Consider the following 25,707-nt stretch of genomic DNA (forward strand, 5'->3'; position numbering starts at 1 on the left):
TTAGAGCCGGGGCCTCTTGCTTCCATCTTTGCCGACGTTTAATTAACATGCCCCTCCTGGCAGCTGGTGACAAGTTCCAGAAACATGTTGTAAAGGGTTTTTGTCTTTACCCAGCATGGAAAATGAGGGGTGTTACATCTCCAGGAACATGAATAGGTTACGTTTCAAATCCCTCCTCAGGTGCAAGGAATAAAGTGCTTTTTTTTTGAAGGGGAGGGGGTCTTTTGCTCGTCCTGCCTTCAACACCCCCTCCCTTGGGGCAGATAAGATTTAGGCTATTGAGATCTTGGTCTCCTCCAAATGACGTGCCATTGGGAATAGCTGTCCTGCTTATGAACAGGAGATAAACAAGGTTGGGATGAGGGGGTGGGGGTGGGTAGGAGGTCTTCAAAGAAATTGACCTGGGCAGGCTGTTCCCCATCCCCATCCCTTCCGAGAGAATTTCAGAAATGGGTTATGGGGAGGGCGTGGTACATATGATCTTCCCTACAGGCTAAGGTTCCCTGGGGTCACATCCCTGAGATGGGAAGAACTGAGAATTACTGACTCCAGCAGTCTAGAGTGATGGGGAGGTTAGGACGAGAGAGAGAGTGTGTGTGAGTAGTGAAGGTGATGGGCTAAGTAAACAGCTTAACCACACCCTCAAAAAATACCTGGATGCTACACCTCCAACCCCCCCGCTAATTTCCTCCACTCGGTAGTCCAATTTGACTGTAAAGCTAGACCAAGAGAAACAGCAGAACTGTATGGACTAAAGGAGGGTTCAGGTTCAGAACCCTAGGAATGAGACTGAGTTATCTGAGGGCCATATAACACGAGTGCTCCAACTCCTGTGGGGAAGAGAACCCAAGTGTAAGGGACAAGAACACAGGAGGGAGGGAGGGAGGAGAAGACTTGTCTTTGAATAAGGTAGTGGACAAATCTCATGGAAAAGGCTGGGGATGATTGAAAGTGAGCTTCACAAAGGGGATGTCATAGGAGAAGAGTCCTGAGAGTTGAATGATTGCAAAATAACCCCCAAATTCATGTAATTCTTTTCCTTCAAAGGGAGGTGTCATATTAGAATCTTTCCAGAACTCATTTCTGATCATGATGCCACTTAGAGACAAGGGTGGGGAGAGACAAGGGGTATTCCTGAGACTATAGTTTGAGGTGGGAACCAGTCAGCAAATATCTGTGAGAAAAGATGATTCTGGTCTATCGATACCACCCCCTCTCCATCCCCAGGACAACCAGGGATATGTCCTTTGCTGCACAGTCCCTTTCCATGAACCAAATCAGCCTTTACCCTCTACTGCTGCGATAAGGGATAAAAAGGAATATAACCCTAACTTATCTCCCCTTTCCTCCACACATCAACGTCAGCAAGGACCAGGAAAATGTGGGGAAGAGGACTGGGTTGTAGCATCCCAGACCCTTCAAGGCATTCAGACTAGAGGCAGGAAGGGGGAGGATTCTGGGGCTTCATTCTACATTCACTTATTGAACCAGCTTAAGATTCTTGGGTTCCATGCCAGGTTCCATCATGAAGCCCTTTAAATCTATGCCTGTATAGGCATTCACACTCTTTACAGTGGACACCACCGCATTTTATTTGCTCAGGCCGGTATAAACAGCAATACAAGATGAAGAAGAAGGGTAGGCAGGGGGCAGGAGGACTAGGGAAGTGGAGTGGAAGTCATGAACTGGCAGGCACAGTGGCTTCACTGTCTGCTGGTTCAAGGGAATAGTTCTCTTGCAGCAGAACGCATCATCTCTCAAGATCCAGATTATCAGCCCAGAAAAATCCATGGTCTAAATGAAACTTGCCCATTCCCTCCCATCCCAAATAAAAGGAAGACACAGGCCCTGGTCTCTCACTCCCATAGGTCCTATAACCTAAGCATAGACTCCCTGGTTCCCATCCCTCTGGAACCTAGTTTCAGGCTACTACCCCCTTTGTCTGTTCCTCTTCCTCTTTACTCAGACCTTTCCTAGGCAGCATGTCAGTCTCTGCCGTAGAGGTTCTTTGAAGAGTGAAAAATCCTGTGCTTGGAGGTAGGAGGCTGAAGGTAGAGAAGTGGATGGGCTGAAAATCCAGAGGGTAGAGGTGGAGAGCAGGTCAGTGCATCAAGTCTGGCTCCCAGGAAAAACTTACTCTCATTTCTGAGTTCACCAAGGCTGAGATGGTCCAAGGGAGGCCTGCAGTTGAAAGAGGCCAAAAATACTTTGTCACATATCCACTGGCCTTCTGAAACACAGAGGGCTAGGAAAGCTAGGGAACTTAACTCTTGGAGCCTGCTGACTTTACTCTTCCTTAATTAAGGGAGTTAAGGAGGCAGCTGCTCATCTTTCCCTTTACTGTCTGAACCCTTACATGCCTAGCCTTGCTGGATTCCCCAAGGGTTTTATCTGTTAAGCATCAGAACAACCCTGGCCTCTACTGCAGGCCTAGCCACTTTCAAGGCCTACAGATAAATTTCTTAGCCCCAGAGCATCAGCAGGATTCAATGACAGTGCCTTACGTTTACATGGAACATCTCTCTCTCTTGGCTCATGTGTTCTTCCCAACAATCTTGTGAGGTAGGCAGGGTAGATATTAGTACCCTCCATTTTATAAATGAGGGAAAGTGAAGTGACCTGCTTAGCATGACATAACTAGAAATCAATAATAGATATATAGATCTTATTATAGACTTGGAACCCTGGTCCCAAGTCTCCAAAATCCTGTACTTGTCTCCCCCAACCCCCACCACCACATTTACCAGATGCCCAATATGTGTGAAGCTCATTACTAAATGTATCACACTACACACCACAAGAGGATTAAGGAGAAGCACATCCTTGCTTCCTTTAAGACTCAGCACAAATCTCATCTTCTGTAGGAAGCCTTTCAAAGTCCTCCCACATTTGCCTGCCCTTGGAGATCCCCTTTCATTTACACACACACACACACACACACACACACACACACACACACACACACACACACACACACTGGTAGATATCTTGTGCACATAGTAATTGGCATGTGGTCTCTGCCATTAGAATGTGAGTTTCTTAAGGTCAGCGAGCAGGTTTTGCCTTTCTTTATATTTCCAGCACAGGGTCTGGCACATATCGAATGCTCAAGACAATACGTGCTTGTTGACAGATTGCCTACCGCTCAGGTAGAGTTACACAGATGTAACTGGATTTTCAACCCATCCACTTCTCTACCTTCAGCCTCCTCTACCCCAACAGAACACCCATATTCTTTCTCTCTCTTCTTTGATTTGCCAACCCAAGGGATCCCAAATTCTAAGGGACTGTGGCAGGTAGCGTTTAATAAGCGAAATGGCTGTTCATCCCATGTGCCCAGCTCAGCTCTAGGCGGGTTCTGGGCATTTGGATCCTGGACTAGAGAGGTTGGGAGCCATAAACCAGCTCTGGCTGATCATGTTTTGCTGATACGATCAATTGTGTAGTCCGTTTGCAAGTTTGTGTCTGCTCTTGTAGGGTGCAAGCTGTGCTTTGCCTTTCTCCTAGAAGGGACCTGCTTTCACGGGACTTCAGGTACTCTCCCACCTGCTTCTCTTCCATGGGGAGTTGGCATCTCTATTACGATGCCACAGGCTTGAGGGTAGTATCCTCATGATGGTAGCTGTTGTTTTTCTCAGTTTCAGGCACCTGCATAAAGAGAAGGTTACTAGGCCACCTCAACATGCTCTCTCCTAATCCTTTCCTAGTGCCCTACAGTGGTCGCAATTATCGTTCCTGATAAATCAGTCAGACTAATGAGGAGGGGAGAAACCCTCCATAATAGGCATATGGCATGTCATAAGTGCCACCTTGTGTTCACTTTGCATATTACACATCTCTGAATTGATATCTTCCCACCAGATAAATCCATCTCATGCTCAGGATCAAACCATCCATCAGCCTAGTGGTCTATGGGGACAAACTTCACTTTTAGAACTTTTGTTAGGTCAAGATTTTATGTCTTATTGCTTTTGGCCATAGGCTATTGAAAGACTTACAGAGCAAAGATAGGTGTAATGTGATCTTTAAAATAAATTATGAAGGTCAAAACAGAACAAAATTAGAATGAGTTTCTGAGGGTAAGAAGAGGTAACATATTAGAGCTGGTTACATAAAAGGACTCATGGGACTAATACATTCCCTTTTCATTTTAACCCGTAATCTAAAATAGGTTCTGATCTAAATTTTTAAGCAGCCGGTACAGCTAAGAGACTAATAGTTACATAGGTGTCCATGTTGAAGACTGAATATCCCACCTTTCCTGGAGGTGTTGGAGTGCAAGTGCTAGTTAAGATGACTCCCAAGAGCCAGATTTCAGTTATTCTGGGCAGAATGAAAGGTAATGTGGATGTTCCTTTTCATTCAAAGTCTCCATAGATAACAGTTCAAATTTTTGGTTAGTAAGAGAAAGAACAGAGTAGTATAACATATTCATACGATTACAGATTTAGAGCTGGGAAGGATCTAAGAAATCATCTATCCCACCGCCTCACTTAACCAATGATGAAACTAATAGGGTCCATAGAAATTAAGTAACTCCTGCACCCAAGGTCATCTAGGGGATGAATGGCAGAGCTCGGATTTAATGCCAGGGATTGTTACCCCAAATTCAGCAACCTTTGTACTGTATTATACTTCCAGAGAGGAACTTTTTGACAAAGGTAATGGTATCCGTCTCATGCTCAGGATCAAACCGCACAAATTTGGACTAACTGGGAGGAAATAGCAGAGATTCTGAATAGTTTTGTATTTTAAAAAGTAGTTTTACATACTTATAGCTTTTATATGCTTGTAGCTTTTAATATATTGGGTAAGGAGAACTGAGATAAAAGAGTCCTTTAGGGGATTTTGTTTCATGACTTGGAAAGAATGAGTTGTAATCTGATGTATTTTCAGGTTTTTCTCTCCCTTGCCGTAGCCTCTAACAGTTTTCTAATTCCTCATCCAGCTGTATCTACTCTACCACTCAAACTTGTAGACCAAGGTCTGCAACATATCCTAACTCCAGTTCCTGCCCAGTCAAAGAGTCTGGGCCCCTTGCTCAGACACCCCTTGCTTACATATCAGTTTTACAACCTTTAGTCTGATCATTGGCCCTTGACTGACTCTCTGAATTACTGACTCTTCATCAATTTGTGACATATTTCAGGGTTTTTGTCTTGATCTCCTGGACTCTCAATCTCTTGAATCTGTTCCTGGTAACTATTAGCTGAAAACAGATTTTTTTTCTCAATCACCTGAACTCCTAGCCTCTTACCTTGCCTATTACTGTTCAATCTTAGGGCAAGCCTTAATGATTTGTGCTCTGTTGACTGACTACTGTATACCAAATGGTAGGTAGATAGATGAGTATTTAGCTATCATAGTGGTAATATACATATAATTTATAGTAATATAGTTAACATACAGATATATTGGTCCACCTGACTTCACAGTAAAGATCTAGAACCCAGGAACTTGGTTACTGTATATCATATAGTAGGTATATTGATGACTACTTAGCTAATATAGTAATATATATAATTTATAGTAATAGAGTTAATATACAGACATTAGCCCATCTGAGTTCACGATCTGGTCTAGAACACAGGAACTTGATTAATATTAGGTAAGCCTTTCCTGACTCATAGCTAGTAGGTAGGTTCCCCTACCCCCAGAGTTTCCCTGGTCATACAGGGATGACGGAAGATAGCTGTATATGTACAGTTACAATTATGGTTATAGAGAGGTTGTGCTCTTTCTGAGTGGATAGATATTAAAGTTTTAGACCTAGGAGAACTTCAATAAGAGTTTTTTGAATCCAGTGAAATTAATTTACTTAGGAAAACCTTTTTGAAAATAGATAAAAGTAAGAAAAACTCCTAGCTGATTATCCCTGATTAATTTGAAATTATCTAATTTTAAATTCCAGATTAATAAAGTCTGAAATAATGAGGTTTTATTCCATATTTTACTTATAATTCTGCCCTGAATATCTGGAACCACACTAGCTATCTCTTGGGAGTCATTTTAATTAGCACCCATTTTGTGTTACCCTGGATGTTTTAAGAAGCCTAGAAATATATTTTCCTCTTGTCCCTAAGATTCTGAGAGCCAAAGAACATTTTTGCTTCCATAGTTCCCAGCAGCTAAGGAAAACATCATATGGTGACCAAGTTTCTGTCCATCATCCTGGCTACAGTCAGCTATTTCCTGGATTTATAAAATGAAAGCACCAGTACAGCTGGACTGGAAAAGGATTGCTTATCCTTTGACACTTACCTCCCAATAGACCTCATCCTCAAAGCAGTTTTCATCTGCAGGTTGTCCCCAAAATGGAAGTTTCAAAATAAAGCCTTAAAATAAAACCACCCAAGATAGGGTCAAATGAAAAGAATGAATAAATCTTCCTTCTCTTGTCCCACTCCCTTTCTGAGAAAGCCTTTATTCCCAGTTCTTCCCCAGGCTGTTCTGCTGAGAGCCAGTCTAGGCTGGTATCTGCATATGTAGATCTATGAGGAGCATGGGAATAGTCATATATTCAAGACTTTCCACAGTCTGCACCCCGCATGCCCACCCTCCCACCCCCTTTCCAGCCTGATCTCACACCTCACACCTCATCCTTCAACATGAGGTTCAGTCCAGTCCTTTCATGTGCACTGTGCTCTGGTAAATTTGTACATTTCCACGGAATCCTACCTCCATGTTCTTGTTCATTCCCTATGTTGAGGGGCCTATCTCCAACTTCTTAGTTCTCATCTTTCACCTGTTTTAGTCCTACCTTTCCTACTCCATAGACACTTAGGTGGTGCAGTGGATAGAGTGCTGAACCTAGAGTCAGGAGAATCTGAGTTCAAATGTGACCACAGACACATAGAGCTGTGTGACCCTGTGCAAGTCACTTAATCCTGTTGGCCTTACTTTTCTCATCTATAAAATGAGCTGGAGAAGGAAATGGCAAACCATACCAGTATCATAGTCAAAAAAACCCCAAATAGAGTCACAAAGAGTTGACCACGACTGAAATGACTCAACCACAAAAATCCTACTCAACTGAAATGCTACTTCCTCCATGAAACCTTCCTTGTTCCTTTGATATCAACAATGATTCCCACCCTCTGGACTCTAATAAAATCTGCATAGCAATTTTCTTCTTAGGCAATTATCATGTGTCATTTAATATTGTAATGATTAATTTGGGGGTGAGGACAGGAACTGGACCATGATTTCATGCCATGGGGAATTCCCAGAAGAGGAAACTTCCTCTACAAGTGCAGGTCAGCACCTTTTGTAATTTATCGTTTTAGAGAGTTGCCTAGAGCACGTAGTTAAGTGGTTTAGAGAGTCACACAGCAGCTAGCATATGTCAGAAGCAGAATCTGAAACCAGCTCTTCCTCACTCTGAGGCCTGCTTTCTATCCACGGGAACTCACAATGTTTTATATGCTTGTCCTTTACCCCCTTTTAGATTTGGATCTCCATGAAGGCAAAGACCTTGATTTATTTAATCTTTGTATGTTCCCTAGCTTCTAGCACAGTACCTGAATACAGTATATGCTTAATAAATGTGTGTGGAAGCTGAAGCAGAAGATAAGAGTGGGGTTTACTCCCATAAGAGACACCTTCTATCTTGGTCTGTCTAGTCTGGTTCTTGGGCAGATGGTGAGATGAGTTTCTTCATCTCTAGTGGGAAAGTTCATTTGATCTGGAGTTAGTAGGTTTGAGTTCCAGAGTTGGCTTTATCACTAATAAGTTGTGTGACCTTGAACAAGTCCCTGGGACTTAGATTTTCTCCTCTTTAAAATAAGAAAACTGGATTAGGGGCATGAATATATACCTCCCAGTATTCACTTTCCGTCAGCTAGTGAACAGGAATTCATTTCTCATCCTCCAGTGATAGAAGTGGGAACTGGTGCCATTGTAATACTTGGATGAGCCACAGGGTGGTGATATAAAATGGAAAAGTGAGGCCCAGGTTCCCCAAAGACAAAAGAATAATAATTGACTTTTACGTAACAATTTTAAGGGTTTGCAAAGCTTTTTCACATACATTCTTTTAAACTGAGTCTCCAACAAAACCTGTGAAGCAGGTGCCACCGGTGTTATTACCCTCAGTGCCCAGCGTATTGTAGGCACTGAATAAATACTCCCTGTTTTGTGGAGAAGGAAGTTTAGGCTCATAGAGGAAAGTCATTTGCCCTTGGTTTCATATCCTGAAGCAGAATTCTAGTTCCTCCTAATTCTAAGTCCAATACCCTATCCACTACATATGCTGCCACAGAGAGATAACCCACAATCCAAATGTAACTCTCCTCTGAATCAACATCCTATAGCTCCCATTTCATCCCAAATGCAACTTATACCTATTTGATATATCCCCATAGGTACCAAAGCCTTCCCTTCCCTTATACACCCCCAATAACTCACCTACTATGGCACCTCCCACAACGGCCATGGCTAGAGACACAAAGATGCCGGCTGCCTGGTACTGGCCCTGTTTTAGAGGGTTCCATGTGCTTTTGGAGCCTTCAAAGTCAAAGGCTTTCTTGAGCCTAGAGGGGAAAAGGGAGACAACCCCCTCAAGTAAGATAAGACATGAGTGGGGTTGAACCTCTAGGGTCCTAAGCAGAGTAGAGACTCAATAAATGTTTGGTGTTAATGGTAATCTGCTGCCTTGGTTGTTAATGCCTCTTGGTTTAAATGGCCACCAAGACCATAAACTCAATTTCTTCAACAGTAAAATGAGAGAAGATTGAGCTAAGTGATTTCTAAGTTCCTTCTAGTTCTAACATTCTAAAGTTCTATGTCAAGGTTCCCAAAGACTCAAACTGGGGTATAAAATGGAAAGGGGAGAAATCTAGTAGTTTGCTTTTGGATTTCTACCCAGCAGTGCCTCATCCATAGTAGTTTAATAAATATTTGAAGAATTGAAACAATAGGGGAATAGCTAGAAAGAAAAGATGGAAGACTACTAAGAAACACTGTGGAGTGAGCCTATGGGGAATTGGGATTGGATAGGAATGAGTCAATGTAGAAAAAAGAAGTCAAAGGGGACCCCAATCGTCCCTATCCCCTTATCCCATCCCCACCTCACCCTTCTCGTCCATAGACAGCTATACTGGCTTCATTGGCAGTGACAGCACCCACAATGCCCCCAATGATGCCTGGCATGCCATGCAGATTGTGAATGCCACAGGTGTCTTGGATACGCAGCCGAGACTCCAGGAATGGCTAAGGAGAGAAAAGCGTTAGCTGTTTGTCCAGCAACAGAGAGGCCACCAAAGCCCAAAACTAGGGAGTCCAGAATCATCCTGTCCCCAACTAGAAATGATTCCTTCGTCATGATCCTCCCTTCATCCCTTAGTTTTCTTCCTTTATCTCTCCTCTCCACCACCATTAGACAGCTCTTACTGTCAAGTAGACAAAGCCAACGGTAGAGACAATTCCACAGATGAAGCCAACAATGAGAGAGCCATAGGGCATGAGCATCATCTCAGCTGCTGTCCCCACAGCCACGCCTCCAGCAAGTGTTGCATTCTGGATGTGAACCTGTTGGGGAAGGGGAACATAATCATTGGTACGGATGGGAAATCTCATCCCTGGATTGATCAGAACTAGGGTCTAGGGCCCTGGCAACCTGGGAATGTCCATTTAGAAGGGCCAGAATATACAATCAGTGAAGAAAGCCAAAGACGTTAGTTAATCCTATAAATATAGACTTGTGTTCAGATTCTTTCATCATATGTGTATATATAAGCATTCCAATGTATCTGTCTACACATATGTATCCCTATGTCAATCCTTTATATGTACCCACATCAGCATATCTGTGTATTATAGTAAATTCTAGAGGACTGCATTGTTTCAATATGGCTTTATTTTCACATAGGTTAGCAGGAATGAATGTATACATAGGTGTATACACACCTGTGTAGTGTGATCTAAGTGAAACTAAAGGGCCCTACCTGCCCCAAAATTGCATAATTTCCAACCCCGCCTGAATTCTACCCTCACCTCTTCTTTGAACTGAAATGTTAACATTGGCATCACTAATGGAGTTAGCCAATCATTATCAAACTAATTTGGTCATGGATGAGGAGGTGCTGGTAAATATTTATTGAACAGCTCTCTGAAGGGAAAATGAAGCACACAACATACTTTTAGGTTCACTTTACATTATTAATATTTTTCTCCATCACTTTGTTAAGTCTAGGCAGCCAATGCAACAATAAATCAAGCTTTGCTGTTATTCAATCAGTCTTTTTGACCCCATTTGGGGCTTCTTGGCAAAGATACTGGAATGGTTTGCCATTTCCTTCTCCAGTTCATATTACAGATGAGGAAACTGAGGCAAGCAGGGTAAAGTGACTTACCAAGGGTCATAACAGCTAGTAAGTGTCTGGGCCCTGATTTAAACACAAAAAGAGGAGTCTTCCTGACTCCAGGACCAGCGCTCTCTCTACTGTGCCACAAATCAAGTTAGCATTTGACAATTTCCAAGGTGCAAATACTCACACTGAAAATTAACAGTGGGTAACAGTTGACTTCAGCATAGACCTGACCATGAAATACTTTGGTGTTGCAAGTATTTTGAAGTAGTTCACAAATGTTGGTCTAGGAGCATCACCTAGAAGCATTACGCTCAGTTCTGGGTACTACATTTTAGAAAGGACCTGTAGTTCATGACTTACAATTCAATTCTCTTTCCACTGCATCATTTTGTGCTTCAGTTTAGTTGGACAGTGTTCAGTGGATGATGACAGAGTTCAGTAAGCATCAATCAAAGGAACTGTGCATGTGTAGTTTGGAGAAGGGAAGACAGAGGGGGAAAGGGTAGCTATCTTCAAATACTTAGAGGGCTATCAGATGATAGAGTAAACTTGTTCTGTTTGGACCCAGAGGGCAGAACTAGAAACAATAGGGTCAAAGCTTTAGAATCAAATTTAGGCTCAGTGTAAGGAAAAAACAACCACAGAGCTATCCAGAAGTGGAATTGGGTTGTTTTACACTCTCCCTCATGAGAGAACTTTAAGCAGAGGCTGGTGGACACTTCTTAGGTATGTTGTAGATATGGATTGGATTAGATGAACTCTAATGGATTGGGTAAAATGGACTTCAACTCTGTTAGGAAATAGCCCTAAAATAGGATGGGTGAGGGAAATTTTGGAGCAAAATAGAGAAAATTCAACCTATCTTATAACAACAATATTTAATATTATTTTGTTTTATATCATATATTTTTATGTAATTTATATAGCTATGTTTAAATTTATGAAGGAAAAATTTTAAAGCTATCAAAATTTAATTGGTGAAACCCTTATCCACATGGTGCAGAACAGTTGGGGTCCAGGAAACATAATATATATAAAGCAAAGTGGATAGAATATTGTCTCCAGAAGGCTCATATTAAACTGTCCAAATATACATTTGCTACCTAGGGGTGCAAGGGCCTTAAGAGTCTCCTTTAGTATATTAGCACAAAAGCATGTATCAGTCTAGCTGTTACCTCAGACAGCATAGGGATCCAGAGAGTCTGGCCTGAAGAGGGTGAGATAGAACATAGGAAAGAAGAAAGCACTGGAGGACAGTCTGGAACATCATGATGCTCCAAGACACGTTTTACAATTTTCTTTAGAGCTAGCTTTTGTACCTCTCATTTTTTCTCTCTCTCAATGTTACTTAGAATTAGGAATTTGAGCTCCTCCTGTACATCAGTAGATGTCAGCGTTCTGATTATCCATCTGGTTTCTACTCAAAAGCTCACAGACTAAGATAGTCACCTAATTCTGATTTTGATTTAAAAAAATTTTAAAACCCACCATTTACTGAGTGTCTACTATGTGTAAAAAGGGGCAGCTAGGTGGTGCAGTGGATAAAGCACCAGTGCAGGAGTCAGGAGGACCTGAGTTCAAATCTCACCTCAGACACTTGACACTCACTAGCTGTGTGATCTTGGGCAAGTCACTTAACCCCAATTGCCTCATCCTGGGTCATCTCCAGTCATCCTGATGAATGTCTGGTCACTGGATTCAGATGGCTTTGGAGGAGAAGTGAGGCTGGTGACTGCACAGCCCTCCCTCACTCAAAACAAAGTCAAGTGCAAGTCATGTCATCATTTCTCTGATGGCATTGTCTTCTTTGGCAATGAGGGACGAACACACACACTATGTGTAAAAACGCTATGCTAGAGCCTTTGGGTGGTTATACAAAGGTGAATAAGAAATTATCCTTATTCTCAATGAAATTAGTAGATGGTAGGAATAAGATAAGTGCATTGATAACAGCTTTCATTCAGTCTGAAAACACTTGTGGTGTCTTAGGGAGATGAGGTTTCTTGAGTTTCAACTGGTCCAACATTGGGTTACGTTATCCCAACCCTCCAAATATCAAAGGGACATCTAGCTGAACACCAGCACCCTCCCCACATCTTACCTCCTACTCACCATGTCAAGCTTGCCCTTCCGTTGTAGGGCACTTGAGAGGGCCACACTGGTGAGCACACAGGCAGCCAGAGAGCAGTAAGTGTTGATGGCTGCCCGGTGCTGAGCATCTCCATGATTGGAAACAGCTGAGTTAAAGCTAGGCCAGTACATCCACAAGTACAAGGTACCTGGTACAAAGGAAGTTAGACAGGCACTAAAACAGTTTATACTACAAAGAATAATTTTAATAAAGTGGAAAAAATAATCCACAGGATAGCAAGCCCCCTCCACTAGTCCTGATACTGAACTTCCGCCTACTATCATATCTGCCAATGGAACACATTGGGGAAAATTCAGGATGAGGCTCCACAGGTAAACAGGCTAAGGGGCAGAGACTTTGAGATTCAGGGAGAGAATGAACAATCCCAGCTTCACCACCATGGATAGTTCCGGAATCCCAAGACTTGAAGGTTCACTGCTGGGAGAAACAGTTCCTGAGTTTCAGATTGGAGGGCAGGAGTGGAAGGTGGGTACTGCTGGATGCTGAACATCCCACCAGATTGTCAGGTAAACAGAAATTTCAAAGGTCAAATAAAGCCCACCCTGGTGCCTGCCAATGTCAGGGCTGAATTTCTCACCAATCATGGCAAAGAGGTCCGAGGAGTACACAGAACTCTGCCTGTCCTTGCTCTGTGCCAGGTTAGGTCGGTAGAGGATCCAGGTCACTGTAAGTCCAAAGTAGGCCCCAAATGTGTGGATGGTCATAGAGCCACCAGCATCCTTTACCTTGGGCATGAAAATGGAGAGTCATTCCTTGCTTGTCTAGGTCACTCATCCCCCAAGGACAGAGGTTGAGGCCCTAAGAAGGATACCACTGTCAATCAGTTCTCAAAAGACTTAAGTGATATGGAATATAGGCTTGGGACCACTAAGGTTCCTTACTTCTTAGGCTCTCTTCTCTCCCTGTTCTTCTCTGTAGCCCCACCTGTCATTTTGTCCACTCATAATCTCTGATTTATTCCAAAGTTGAGGTCACCAGGAGGTGACCAGACAAGTGAGGGAGAATGAGTGTCTTAAACTGAAGGTCCAACAGCTAAGTAGACTCCTGCTTCTGCCAGGATCATGCTGGCCTATTTTGGTTCATCTAATTTAAAATCACATCGAGGTCATAGTGACCTCACCTGGAGAAGGCTGAGTAGGATGTACTCATTCACTGAAAAGAGGGTCACTTGGAACAGGGTCATGATGAGCAGCTGTATGGGGCTGACTTTTCCAAGGATAGCTCCGAAGGCCACACAGACAGAGCCTACACAGAAATCAGCATTGATGAGGCTGTAAGGAGACAGAGGAATTTGTGAGTTACCTTGGTCCCCCAGATAGCATGGGATCCCTGAGATGAGAAAGAGTCTGGGCATCCTAGAAATCCCTTCAAGACAAGGACTGTGGCCTCAATTTTTTCTCAAGTCCAAACTGTTTAAGTAGACATGCAAGACTTTCTGTGATCTGGCTGACAACTTGCCTCATTCAGCCTTATTGTGCACCCTTCTTCTGCATGTATCCTACATTCCAGCTAAAATGGACTAGCCATTATCTTCAAGTTCTCATGTGCTAGGCTTGGAGGCAGGAAGGCCTGGAGGCAGGAAGACCTGGTTCAAAGTCTGCCTGGGACACTCACTAGCTGTGTGTCCATGAGCAAGTCACCCTTAGCCTCAGTTTCCTATGTCCTTCAATGTACTTTCCCTGCTCTAAGTCTATGATCTGCCATGCCTTTCCTTATGTCTTTCATGATGCTGAAAATGTTTTTCTACCATTCCCTTTATTAATCCCTTCACTTCAAGGGTCTGCTCTGAGAACTCCTTCTTCCTTGACTTCTCCAATCAGATGTGGTCCCTCCCTCTTTTGAGCTCCCATCACAATGAGTTTCACCTCTTTTGGGACTTATTGCAGCCTGCCTTTATCACAGATAGTGGGATGGGTGTCTCATCTCTTCAGCTTGAACTCTAAGCTCTTTAAGCACAGAGTCTAAGCCTGATTCAGCCTAATATTCCATACAAGGCTCTGAACACAATAAGTACTCATTAAATGGGACCTCAAGATAGAGACAAAAAATAGATACAACTAAGAATAAGAACTTGCATTTGTTCTTCAAACCCCAGGATGAAAGACTAGGTCACATGCCTTGAAGTCTGTGAGATGGTTTCAGGACCAAAAAAAGTAATTCTTTAATTAGGAGGGTAAGAGAGATTTGGCCTGGAAAGTGGGTACAGTGGCAAGGCCAAAAGATTATGTGACTTCTCCAGGGTCATACAGCTATTAAATTTCTGAGGCAGGATTCAAATTCAGATCTTCCTCACTGTAGGCCATAATCTATTACAATCTCATTGGATCATCACAACTATATTGTCTAATAGACAGGGAAGACATTACAAATTCTCTTTTGATATGTGAAGAAATTGAGGATAAAAGAAAGATCAGATTACGAATTTCTGATTCCTAGACCAATGCTCATTTTACTACTAGACTTTTGAGATTGTAATCATGGGCAACCATGCTTTAGCAAAGCAGGTTACAAGGTGCCACCGTTAAACAGAATACTGAGCTTGACAGATGTTTGCTGGATTCAGTGTGGCATTTCTTATGTTGTTATAACAATACTCAATACTACAAAAAGTCTAGAGAACCCAACACCCAAACACAGAAAGAATGTGGGATATATATGACCTCCAACTTTCCCTAAGGAAAGGCCAGACCTTCCTATAACATCTAGATCCCAAACAATCCCCAGTGCCTCGTGTAATCATTTGCCCATAGTGTTTGCTTAATAAATGTTAGTTGAATTGAATTAAATATATTAGTTGACGGTCCAAGGAGGAGTGTGTGTGTATTTGTGAAGTCCTAGAGTCAGTATTGGTGAGATAGGTATATGGGGCAGTTGTGCTAGATACTGTCACAATATGTGATTTTGAGCAAATCATCTTGCATTTACATCTCTGAACCTCAGTTGCTTGTTATTTGTATGACATTCCGTTCCTTCTGCCTTTCCCCAGTGCCTTTGTTCAAGCTACGTACCTTCCCCATGCTTAGAATATCATTTCTCATCATCTCTGCCTCTTCATTCAATTCATTTATTCAGTACCTGCTATGTGCCAGATACTGTGCTGAGTTTCCTTCAAAGCTCAGTTCAAGTGTCAGCTTTTACTCAGACCTCTTCCTGATTCCTCCAGCTGTCAGTGACCTTGATCCCACAGAATTACATTGTGTTTATTTTAGGTACATTTTACTTGGATTTAGATGGGTTTGTGTTGTTTCTTCCTCTAGTAAAACGTAAACTCTTTGAGGGAAAATACCAGTTAAATTTTTCATGGGCAGCCTCAAGAATTAGCATAATGCCTGGCACATAGTACCTCCTTAATAAATGCTTAAAGAATATATGATTACTGGAATTATAAGATGAGGAAACAGTTCATGATGATTGCTAGAATCTTTCCCAGTTCTTTTACTTTGGATTCAGATTTTGTGATTATAAAATACAACAGGAGGATGTTTGAGAGGTTTGATTCATTCCTCCAAAGCTACTTCAGAACTCATTCCTTCCACCCGAGTCCCCCATTCCCTCTTACTTCTCCACACCGATGAGGATGTAGCCATTATGGAAGGAGTGGAACCAGCCTTGCATGAGCAGTGCCCACTGGATTCCAAAAGCCGCGAGGAGGAAATTGAAACCAACAGAGCCAAAACCATAGCGCTGCAGGAAGGTCATGAGGAAGCCAAAACCGACAAAGATCATAACGTGGACATCCTGGAAGCCTAAAAAAGGAAAAGCCAGGAACCCTCATTATAAAGGCAACATAGCTATTTAATGTTTTTGGTCTCCCCATGCCCCTAGCTCTTTATTATAAATGAATGATTCTCCTGTATTGCCTTTGACAAGAGGTCCATACTCACAGTTTATCATCTAGTCTGCTAGTGGAATCCAAGCTTAGGGCAATGTATTTCCCTAGAGTAGGCTAGACAAACCCAAGAAACAAAATGTGGATCTGGAAGTAGAGACAGGGGAATCATAGGTTTAGAACTCGAGTTAATTGTGCTATAAGAAATGACAGGCAGGATGCTCTCAGAAAAACCTGGAAAGATTTATATGAACTCATGCAAAGTGAAATGAGCAGAACCGGAGCAGAACACTGTATACCCTAATAGCAATACTGTAAGGATGCGTTGTGAAAGACTTGACTACTCTGATCAAGACAATGATTCGAGATAATTCCAAAGGACCCATTATGAAAAATAACTATCCACCTTCAGAGAGAAAACTGATGCTCTGAATGCAGTTTGAAGCATACTTTTTTTTTAACCTTATTTTTTGTGGCTGTTTTCTTTTGCAATATGGCTAATATGGAAATATGTTTTGCTGGATTTCACATGTATAATCAATATCAAATTACTTGTCATCTCAGGAAGGAGGGAGATGCTGAGAGAGGGAGAGAATTTGGAACTCAAAATTTTTTTTAAAATAATGTTAAAAAATTTACATGTAATTGGGAAAAATTTAATGAAACACATTTTTAAAATTTAAAAAGTAATCAAGAGTTGATCCTTCAGTAAAAATGAGTCCTGGATCCTGCATTAATCTCTCTATAGGACAGAGATTGGAGGTATTGGGAAACAAGTTTTAGAGCAAGATGAGAGGAGACCCTGAGATTACATCAAGTAGAAGGAGTGAGAGCTCAGAGTAAAGGATCCCATCTCTTGGTGTCATGGATATTTGTTTGTTTTCTCCTCAAGAGAAAGCCACACATTACTAGCTGAGAAACCATGGCTTTGAATATACTAGAACTTTGTCAGCAAGGTGATGTTTCTGCTTTTTAGTATGATGTCTTGATTTGCTGTAGCTTTCCTTCCAAGGAACAAGCATCTTTTAATTTAATAACTGGCTACAGTTACTATCTGCAGTGATCTTTGAGCCCAAGAATATAAAATCTGATACTGCTTCCATTTCTTCTCCCTCTATTTGCCAGGAAGTGATGGGACCAGTTGCCTTGATCTTAATTTTTTTTTTTTTACGTTAAGCTTCAAGCTAACTTTTATTCTCTCTTCTTCCACCCTCATCAAGAGGCTTCTTAATTCGTCTTTACTTTCTGCCATCAAAATGGTATACTCTGTATATCTGAGACTGTTGATATTTCTCCCAGCAACCTTAATTCTGCTTTTTGATTTATCTAGCCTGGCATTTTGTGTGATGTACTCTGCATTTAACTTAAATACATAAGGTGACAATATATAGCCTTTTTATACTTCTTTCCCAATCTTAAACCAGTCAGTTCCATATTCGGTTCTAACTGTTGCTTCTTGACTGGCATACAGGTTCCTCAGGAGATAAGTAAGATGATCTGGTACTCCCATTTCTTTGAGGTCTTGCCACATTTTATTGCAATCCACACAGTCAAAGTGTAGTCAATGAAGCAGGAACAGATGTTTTTCTGGAACTCCTTGTTTTCTTCATAATCCAGTGAACCTTGCCAATTTGGTCTCTAATTCCTCTGCCTCTGAAAACTATCCTGCATTTCTGATAATTCTCAGTTCACATGTTGCTGAAGCCTAGTTTGCAAAATCAAGCATAATCTTGCTAGTGTGTGAAATGAGCATAACTGTTCAATAATGTGAGCATTCTTTGGCATTGCCCTTCTTTAAGATTGGAATATAAATTGATCTTTTCCAATATGGAGGGCATTGTTGAGTTTTCCTAATTTGCTGGCGTATTGAATACGACACTTTAATAGCATCTTCTAGGATTTTAAATAGCTCAGCTAGGCTCCACTAGCCTTATAATTGGCAATGCTTCCTAAAGCCCACTTGAATTTCATTCTCCAGAATGTATAAATCTAGATCAGTAATGACACCATTATGTGTAGACAGTTCTTCTGTATATTCTTACCAGTCCTTATCTCTTCTACTTCTGTTAATTACCTCTGTTAGCCATAATATATGAAAGTTCCCATATTTGTGGGGCAGGTGGTCTGAGAATGCTATAATTAAACTTACTCAAAGGCTAAGCTCTCTTGCCTTTTCATGATTCAATGACGTTGAGGATGAAAAAGGAGGATCAGGGATCTGGTTCTACATTGACTACCTTTCCTCAAACCGGCTACTTAACTATTATCTGGGCATTGTGATATTAAGTCGGACTTGAAAGTCAATATAGACCTGAGCTCAAATACTGCCTCTAATATTTACTATTTCCCTGTATTATTCACCATATTTTTATATGCCCTTTGTCTCCCCAACTAAATCATAAGTTTTCTGAGGCCATGTACTGTGTCTTAGAAATCTCTGTATCATTCACTTTTAGAATAGAGTAGGCACTAATGATTTATTCATATTGGTGAGGATTATAATTGCTTTTATACTAGCCAGGGGTGGGGAATTCTCTGGCTTTTAGCCAACGGTCAGTTTTCTAAAAACAACAAACAAAAAAACTACTGCCTGCCCCTATGACTTTGCTATTAGATTGACAAATAAAATTTGTAAAAATCTGGTTCTTCCAGTTTAAGGTTCATCCTACCATCCTAACTTGTGTTGAGTTATTCTGAGCTGGCACTCTTAGAGACAGAGGAGTAGATGCCAGGCAGTTTGCCACAGGCAAGTTTCCAGCTGTGGTTTTGGCTTCTCTCCCTATGACCCTTTCCTCTTAATTCAATTTTAAAAGCTTTTATTTAATGCCTATTATTTACTTAGAGGCAACATGGTTTGGAGGGGAAACACTGGATTTGAGTCTGAGGAGCTGAACTCAAATCATGGATGTTTTACCTACTGCCTGTCTGATTTCAGGCAAGTTACCGAACTTGGGCAGCAGTTTCTCTAACTATAAAAAGAAGGTGTTGGACCACTTTTAAATTCTATTATCCAATGCTGTGTGAATAGTGCAATCTATTTGTTACCTAGATGAAGACCCAAGATGCAGTAGAGTTGAGGAAGCTGCTTCCTCAAGGCCACACATGGCCCTCTAGGTCCTCAAGTGTAGCCTTTTGACTGAATTCAAACTGCACAAATCTCCTTAATAAAAGGATTTGTTCCGTAAAACTTGGAGTCAGTCAAAAGGCGGCACCCAAGGACTTAGAAGGCCATGTGTGGTCTCAAGGCTACAAGTTCCCCATCCCTAAAGGGTAACTGAAATTTGTAGAAAATTCAAAAGCTTCATTCTACAGTATCTCTTATTTATTTATTTCTAAACTTATGGAATAAAACAAACACTTCCATAACATAGTATAATAAAAAAAAGATGATTGCACATGAAACTACAAATCTGTTATGTACAACTTTGTATTCTTTTTAAATATATAATGAAGTTATCATGCAAATTTCTTTTTTACTTCCCTCTCCCAACCCCACCCAAGAGATGGCTACCATTAAACACAAATAGTGTGTGTGTATGTAAAAATTAATCTACACATACTTCTGTTTATCAGTTCTTTCTTTGAGTAAAGATAGTGTCTTTCTTTATATGTCATTTATAGTGTTGCTTAGTTAAAATAGTTGCAAACCTGCATTTTGAGGTAGTGCAATAGAGAAGAAAAAACCCTGAACTTTGAAGTCAGTCAAGACCTAAGTTCAAATCCCATCTCTGACATTCGCTACCTTTGTCAGCAAAAGAAAATCATAAACTTTCTGAGCTTTGAATTCTTTATCATTTTTTTTTTAAAAAAAAGGGAGATGGGAGAGAGGTTAATAACATCTATAGTACCTACCTTACAGAGTCTTTATGAGGATCAAATTAGCATGAGTTATATACTTTATAAGTTTTAGAATATTATACAAGGTATCCCAATTTTAAGCTTTTTTTCAAAATAACTTAAGCTGTTAATGTTTATTTTAATTATTAATAATTTAACATTTTACTTTTTTGTAATATAAACATAATTTTTATTTTTTACTACATTTAATAATAAGCTTATTAAAGCTAACAAAATAGCTTTAAACTGCACTAAGACTTTTGAGACATCTTGCATATAAATACTTATCAGTTATGATGATGATCAGTTATTATTATATGTTATATAAATACTTATTTTCAGTTATTCTAATGATGATGATCATTATTCAGCATTTCAGTAGGCATATCCCTGGTTAGGGGTGGGGGTTATGATTAAAGAAATGCCAAAGATGCATAGTCAACAACTGGATAATAATATGAAGTTGTATATTATTAGGTGCAAAAATCAGTGGCATACCTTAAGAATTCAGAGAAAGCAGTAGATGCAGCCTGGAGTGATCAGGCAAGACTTCAAGGAAAAAGAGAAATTTGAGCCAGGTCTTAAAGGATGGGTAGGGTTTAAAGAGGTGGAGAGAAGTGGGATGATATTCTGGGAAAGAGGGAAACCATGAATAAAAGTAGTTATGGCAATGAGCCAGGCAGACCTCACAAAGCAGGTCAGCTAGTCCTCAAAATTCCAGAACCTGAGGCAGTTCACAGCGCTAAGAGGCCACCCCAGCTTTCTCCTGAATGCTGCAAACATTCAAGTTACTGGGTGTAGGCCAGTAAGGTTCAGTTGGAAGGCACCTTAGAGATGATTTCCTCATAGCTACCATTCGCTACAGTGCTTAAAGGTTTTAAAGTTCTACAGCTCTTTACATGCATGATTTCGTTTGATCCTCAGTAACAAACCTGTGATATAGGTGCCATTTTTAGCCCCATTTTACATATAAGGAAACTGAGGCTGAGAGATGCAGATTTTCTTACATAATTGACAGCTAGTACATTTTCTGAGCTAGGATTTCAACGTGAGTCTTCCTGACTTCAAATCCAACTCTCCTGCCACCTACAGATGAGAAAACTGTTGCCCAGAGGCAGAAAGTTATTTGCCCAAGATCTCTAGTTTAGTAAGTAGCAGAGCTGGAACGGTACCAGTAAATGGTTGGCAGTCCTCAGGGGGGTAATGAGAGCTCCCCCTAACTTCCCTACATCAGTCCTAAGAACAGTAAATATGTCAATATTCTTATTCAAATAGAAGCATCTCCTCATTTCTTCCCTAACACCATTGTTAGTATATCTGCGGCCAACTTCAAAACCCAGATGTATCTTGGAATTTTTACGTCTATGCAACCACCACAAACTATGCTTTGAGTGAGCAGATGAACCGTTTCATCAGTCAAAGAGTGGGACAATGTCCCCATGGACCAGGGCCTCTGCCATGAGGCTGCAGAGGGGAGAAGAAGAATCCGGAGTCAAGGAGTGAGACACAGGACCGAACAGGGAGAAATTCCCCCCACCCCACCCACTGCCTGCTGTTTTAGCTCACTCTTCTGGCTGTGAGATAAACTGGATTGTTTTCATTCCGCCAGAGCACCAAGCACCATTGCCACTTTCTCACTCTGGCTTCTTGAGTACAGCCCAGTTTAACTCCACCTCTGCTTGAGAGTGGGTCACCAGCTCTAAGAACTGCAGATTTGGAAGGGCCTTTTCTCTAACCTCTAGTTCAGGAAGTCACTCAAATAATCCTAACAAGATGACGCTCCACTTCTACTTACATGACAGGGAGACTGGTAGGTTTTTCCATTGTCTGACAGCTCTATTAGAAGAATTGTTCAATTAAGCCAGAATCTGCCCCCACTTAAGTTTCACTCATGAGCACTAGGCCTGGCTTCTAGTGCAACACAGAATAAGTCCAATAACTCCAATATTACATATGTAGATTTAGAGCTGGAACGACCTCGGGAGTCATCTGGTCTAACTCCTTCAGTTCTGCAGATGAGAAAACTGAGATCTGGAGAGGGGAAATGATTTGGCCAAGGTCATGCAGATCTTGATTTAATAGCAAACCCAGAGTCCTATGACGGACTCTAAATCCAGGGCTCTTTCTCTTCTGCCATGCTGTCTCTCAATATGTCTATAAGTATTTAAGAACAACTTCCATGCCATCGGGGCAGCTGAGGTGGTATGATGGATAGAGCACTAGGCTGGAATCAGGAAGGCTCATCTTCCTGAGTTCAAATCCAACCTCAAACACTTATTAGCTGTGTGACTCTGAGCAAGTCACTTAACCCTGTTTGCCTCAGTTTCCTCATCTGTAAAACGAGCTGGAAAAGAAAATGGAAAACCACTTTGCCAAGAAAACCCCAAATGAGATCACAAAGAGTCTGAAATGACTCAGCAACAAAACCATGCCATCCCTTTCCCCCTCCACCAAGTTCTTTCTTCTCCAGGGTCCTTTGCTTTTGCTCCAGGATCCTATTCTTTTAATTCTTTTTTTTATTTCTCTAGACCCCTAGCTAGCCATCTTGGTTCTCACCCTCTATGATTTTCTACTTTGTTATGAACATCAGTCATTTCTGGACTACTGCTCTCAGCTGACCCAGGCTTCACCAGCGACCATTGGCTGGTATGAGAGCTCTGTAGCAAGTCCCCTCAAGTTAGCTCTGGAACTAAGGTTAAATTGTCAAGCAACTCCAGCTGGCTGCTCTGACTACACCATATAAGCCTACCCTCTCCACCACCCCTTCCTTATATGACCTGATCCTGCTTAAACTGATCTCTCCAGGGAAAGCAAATGAGAAAAACCAGCCCCACTCATGGAGGGGTTGGAAAGTAGGGAACTGAATGGATGAGGATGAAGTTCCTACACAGGTGTTAGCAATCTCTTGCCAAGAATTGAGAATGAGTTAAAAAAAAAAAAAAAAAAACTTTGCCCTTCCCAATCTTTTAAAAGGGTTACACCCACTTTTGACTGGAAGGAGTAGAAAGCTGAAATCAAGAAACCAGTTTGGTAGAAAAAGATCATTGCATTCCTTCCTTCAGTTCCACAGCCATCCTAAACCCCGGGTGCTGTCTGGTTCCTCTGATTCAAGAATTTGAGACAGATGTCAAGTCACACATTAACTCTGGTTAAAACTAAACTGTATACTGTATTAGAAGGAGAAGGGGATGTGTTTGATCCTAATCCTGATAGTTTCTGAAATTCCACCATTAAAGATTCAATCCTTTGGCATTTTTTTCCCAAGGATCCTCCATTAAGATGCAAATACCCACAGGTGGAGTTAAGACCTTTCACTTTATTTGCTTCAGGTGAAGTGAGAGTAAGGGCAGATTATGGTGAGAGGATCAGAGGAAAAATAAAAACACTGAAAAAGAAAGAGAGGATCTTTATTTTACATTTTTGTCTAAAGTCTGTGTAGATATTGTAACATATGTGTCTACATGTCCTGTGGACTATTTGTATCCTAGGTAAGCAATGGGTATGAGGCTCTGTCTCTATGAGACTTTACCTTCTGATCCTAAACACAAGATTCTTATGCTACAAAATAATAGTTCCTCTACCTCCCAATTCATGTCTTGGTATCTAAAACCTAAGCTCCTTCTTTCCTCATTCATTCTCAAGATTGTCAGAGAAAGCTCTCTTACCCACCATGCTCAAGCCAAGAGTTTGAGAAAAAAGTTTTCTCTTGAGTCCTTATCTTTCCCTACCAAGCCAAATAGAAGACCTGGGAGAATATGGTCTCCACTTCCAATACTGCCATGATCTGGACTTCTATGGAATTCTCACAAACCAAATACTGGTAGCCCTTGGCTTTTTGCCAGTATTCTCCTGCTATTTCCCAAGCATCAGAATGGTGCCCTACTAAGACCACCGTCATAAACACTTTGCCAATGTACAAACCAAAAACTCGAATGAGGTAGGATCCTTAAGATATCCTAATGTCAAATCCAATAGCTATTCCCCCAGTAGCTTCCATCCTATCTACTAAATAAGGATGTTTGTAGGGATAAAAGATGGACATTGGGGAGACCAAGTCAAGAAATTGCCCTTGCTGTTTTCTGTTTGGCCTAGGACATACAAAAGTGTACTTTTTTTTTTTTTGAGCTCATCAGATTTTGTGCTAGAAAAAACCAAAAGATCAGCTAGTTCAGGAATTCTTCATCTTTTTGGTGTCAGTCTGGTAAAGCCTATGGAACCCTTCTCAGATTAATGTTGTTAAATATATAAAATATATTACATTACAAAGGAGACCAAATATGGTGAAATAAGGCTACAATTTTCTCCATTCAAATTCATGGATCCCCTGAAATCTATCCACAGACCCCTTGTCCATAAATCCTAATCCTGACCTGGTCAAATCAGACATCACCTAGTCTAAGTTAATCATTATGGCCCAGAGACATGTGAGCCAAAGTAGCAAAGCCAGAAATCAAATCTGGGTCCTCTGAGTCCAAAATCTGCTGCTATTTCCCCCCATTACTTAAACTACTGCTATGTCCTGAAGTTTTAGACCATGCATATTCTTCCATTCCCTAGCAATTTTTCCAGGTACAGTAGGTATCTTGGTTGTATCAGACATAGGTAAGGTTTGCTGTCAAAGAAAGAATATTCTTAAAGGGCAGAGAGAGGTTGAAAATTAGTTCAATATTGTTTCCTACTTAACCTTTTTCCTTTGAAGAAAAAGGCACGACCCTTCCAACTCACCCCTTCTGCCTCTGCTCTTATTTTAACCAACCATTTTCCACTATCTCTCCTCCACAATGAAACCAGACCCTGGAACTAAGATCCCAGTGAGGTCCAAACCAGTTTAAACCTTGAAGGCATGTGTTCATGGGAATGAGGGGGACAGAATTGGGCATTTGAACCCTCTGAGCCTCCTTCTGAGCCCAGAATATTTGCCTTGTGCTGAAGGCTTTTAAAGGATGTTACCTAAGCCAAATGTGGAGGTGGAGGGGTTGTCCCAACTCTGGAAGGGAGGTTTTCCAAGTACAGTCAGAGGATACCAGAAAAGGGTGTTTGTCCGGTGCCTTGAAGGCAAAGCCTTTGTTTTTACTTACTTGGATACCTGTAGTAGAAGTCATTCTCTACATCACTGGAAATGTTACGGTGCCTCTTTTCTTCAATCCAGTGTGCATCAGCCTCAGGATTGTAGCGCACAAACACCCCAAAAAGGACCACCATGATCACCTCTAAGATGAAGCAGGTAAGTGGCAGTCGCCACCGAAGGTTGGTATTCCATGCCATCTTGGGTGACTTCCCTAGCTGCTGTTCTGGCAGTTCAGCCACAGGCACCCAAGAGAGGATGAGGAGCTGAGCACCAAAACGGGGAAGCCTAGGTGCTCTGGTGGCTTTGAGGGAAAAGGAGATCTTATAACTCAGGGATTGGGGGTGTGGCCAAGGAGGGCAGGGATCACGTTGCAGAGGAATGAAGCAAGGTTATGAGCTGGCTTTTCTGCCTCCTGCCTGGAGAGATAGGGCTCTTGGGTACCAGTTCTTGGGCTATTCTCAGTGGGAGACAGATGGGTCACACTGGGAGCCTTCAAGATCTGACCTTGTGT

The 25,707-nt window shown here is 41.5% G+C and overlaps 1 protein-coding gene across 1 annotated transcript; it reads right to left on the reverse strand.

Annotated features, from left to right (window-relative positions):
• Positions 1-1,568: 1,568 nt before the first annotated feature.
• Positions 1,569-25,493, reverse strand: RHCG (Rh family C glycoprotein). Its single transcript, XM_072618132.1, has 11 exons — positions 25,207-25,493; positions 16,022-16,208; positions 13,583-13,733; positions 13,040-13,187; positions 12,423-12,589; positions 9,391-9,528; positions 9,074-9,210; positions 8,407-8,531; positions 6,262-6,335; positions 3,547-3,648; positions 1,569-2,181 (listed from the first exon to the last, which is right to left on the reverse strand). Exons 1-10 carry the CDS (start codon positions 25,391-25,393, stop codon positions 3,580-3,582), a joined length of 1,383 nt encoding a protein of 460 aa, XP_072474233.1. The 5' UTR covers positions 25,394-25,493; the 3' UTR covers positions 1,569-2,181; positions 3,547-3,579.
• Positions 25,494-25,707: the final 214 nt, after the last annotated feature.

This window comes from Notamacropus eugenii, chromosome 1 (assembly GCF_028372415.1).
Source record: "Notamacropus eugenii isolate mMacEug1 chromosome 1, mMacEug1.pri_v2, whole genome shotgun sequence".
Taxonomy (NCBI): Eukaryota; Metazoa; Chordata; class Mammalia; order Diprotodontia; family Macropodidae; genus Notamacropus; species Notamacropus eugenii.

Excerpts from the sequence above, each read along its gene's own strand:
- RHCG (XM_072618132.1), bottom strand. The coding sequence starts at position 25,393 with ATGGCATGGAATACCAACCTTCGGTGGCGACTGCCACTTACCTGCTTC. Across the intron at positions 16,209-25,206 it reads CTTCTACTACAGGTATCCAA|GCTTCCAGGATGTCCACGTT; the intron begins GTAAGTAAAAAC and ends TTCCTTTTTTAG. Across the intron at positions 3,649-6,261 it reads AGGATGAGGTCTATTGGGAG|GTGCCTGAAACTGAGAAAAA; the intron begins GTAAGTGTCAAA and ends CTCTTTATGCAG.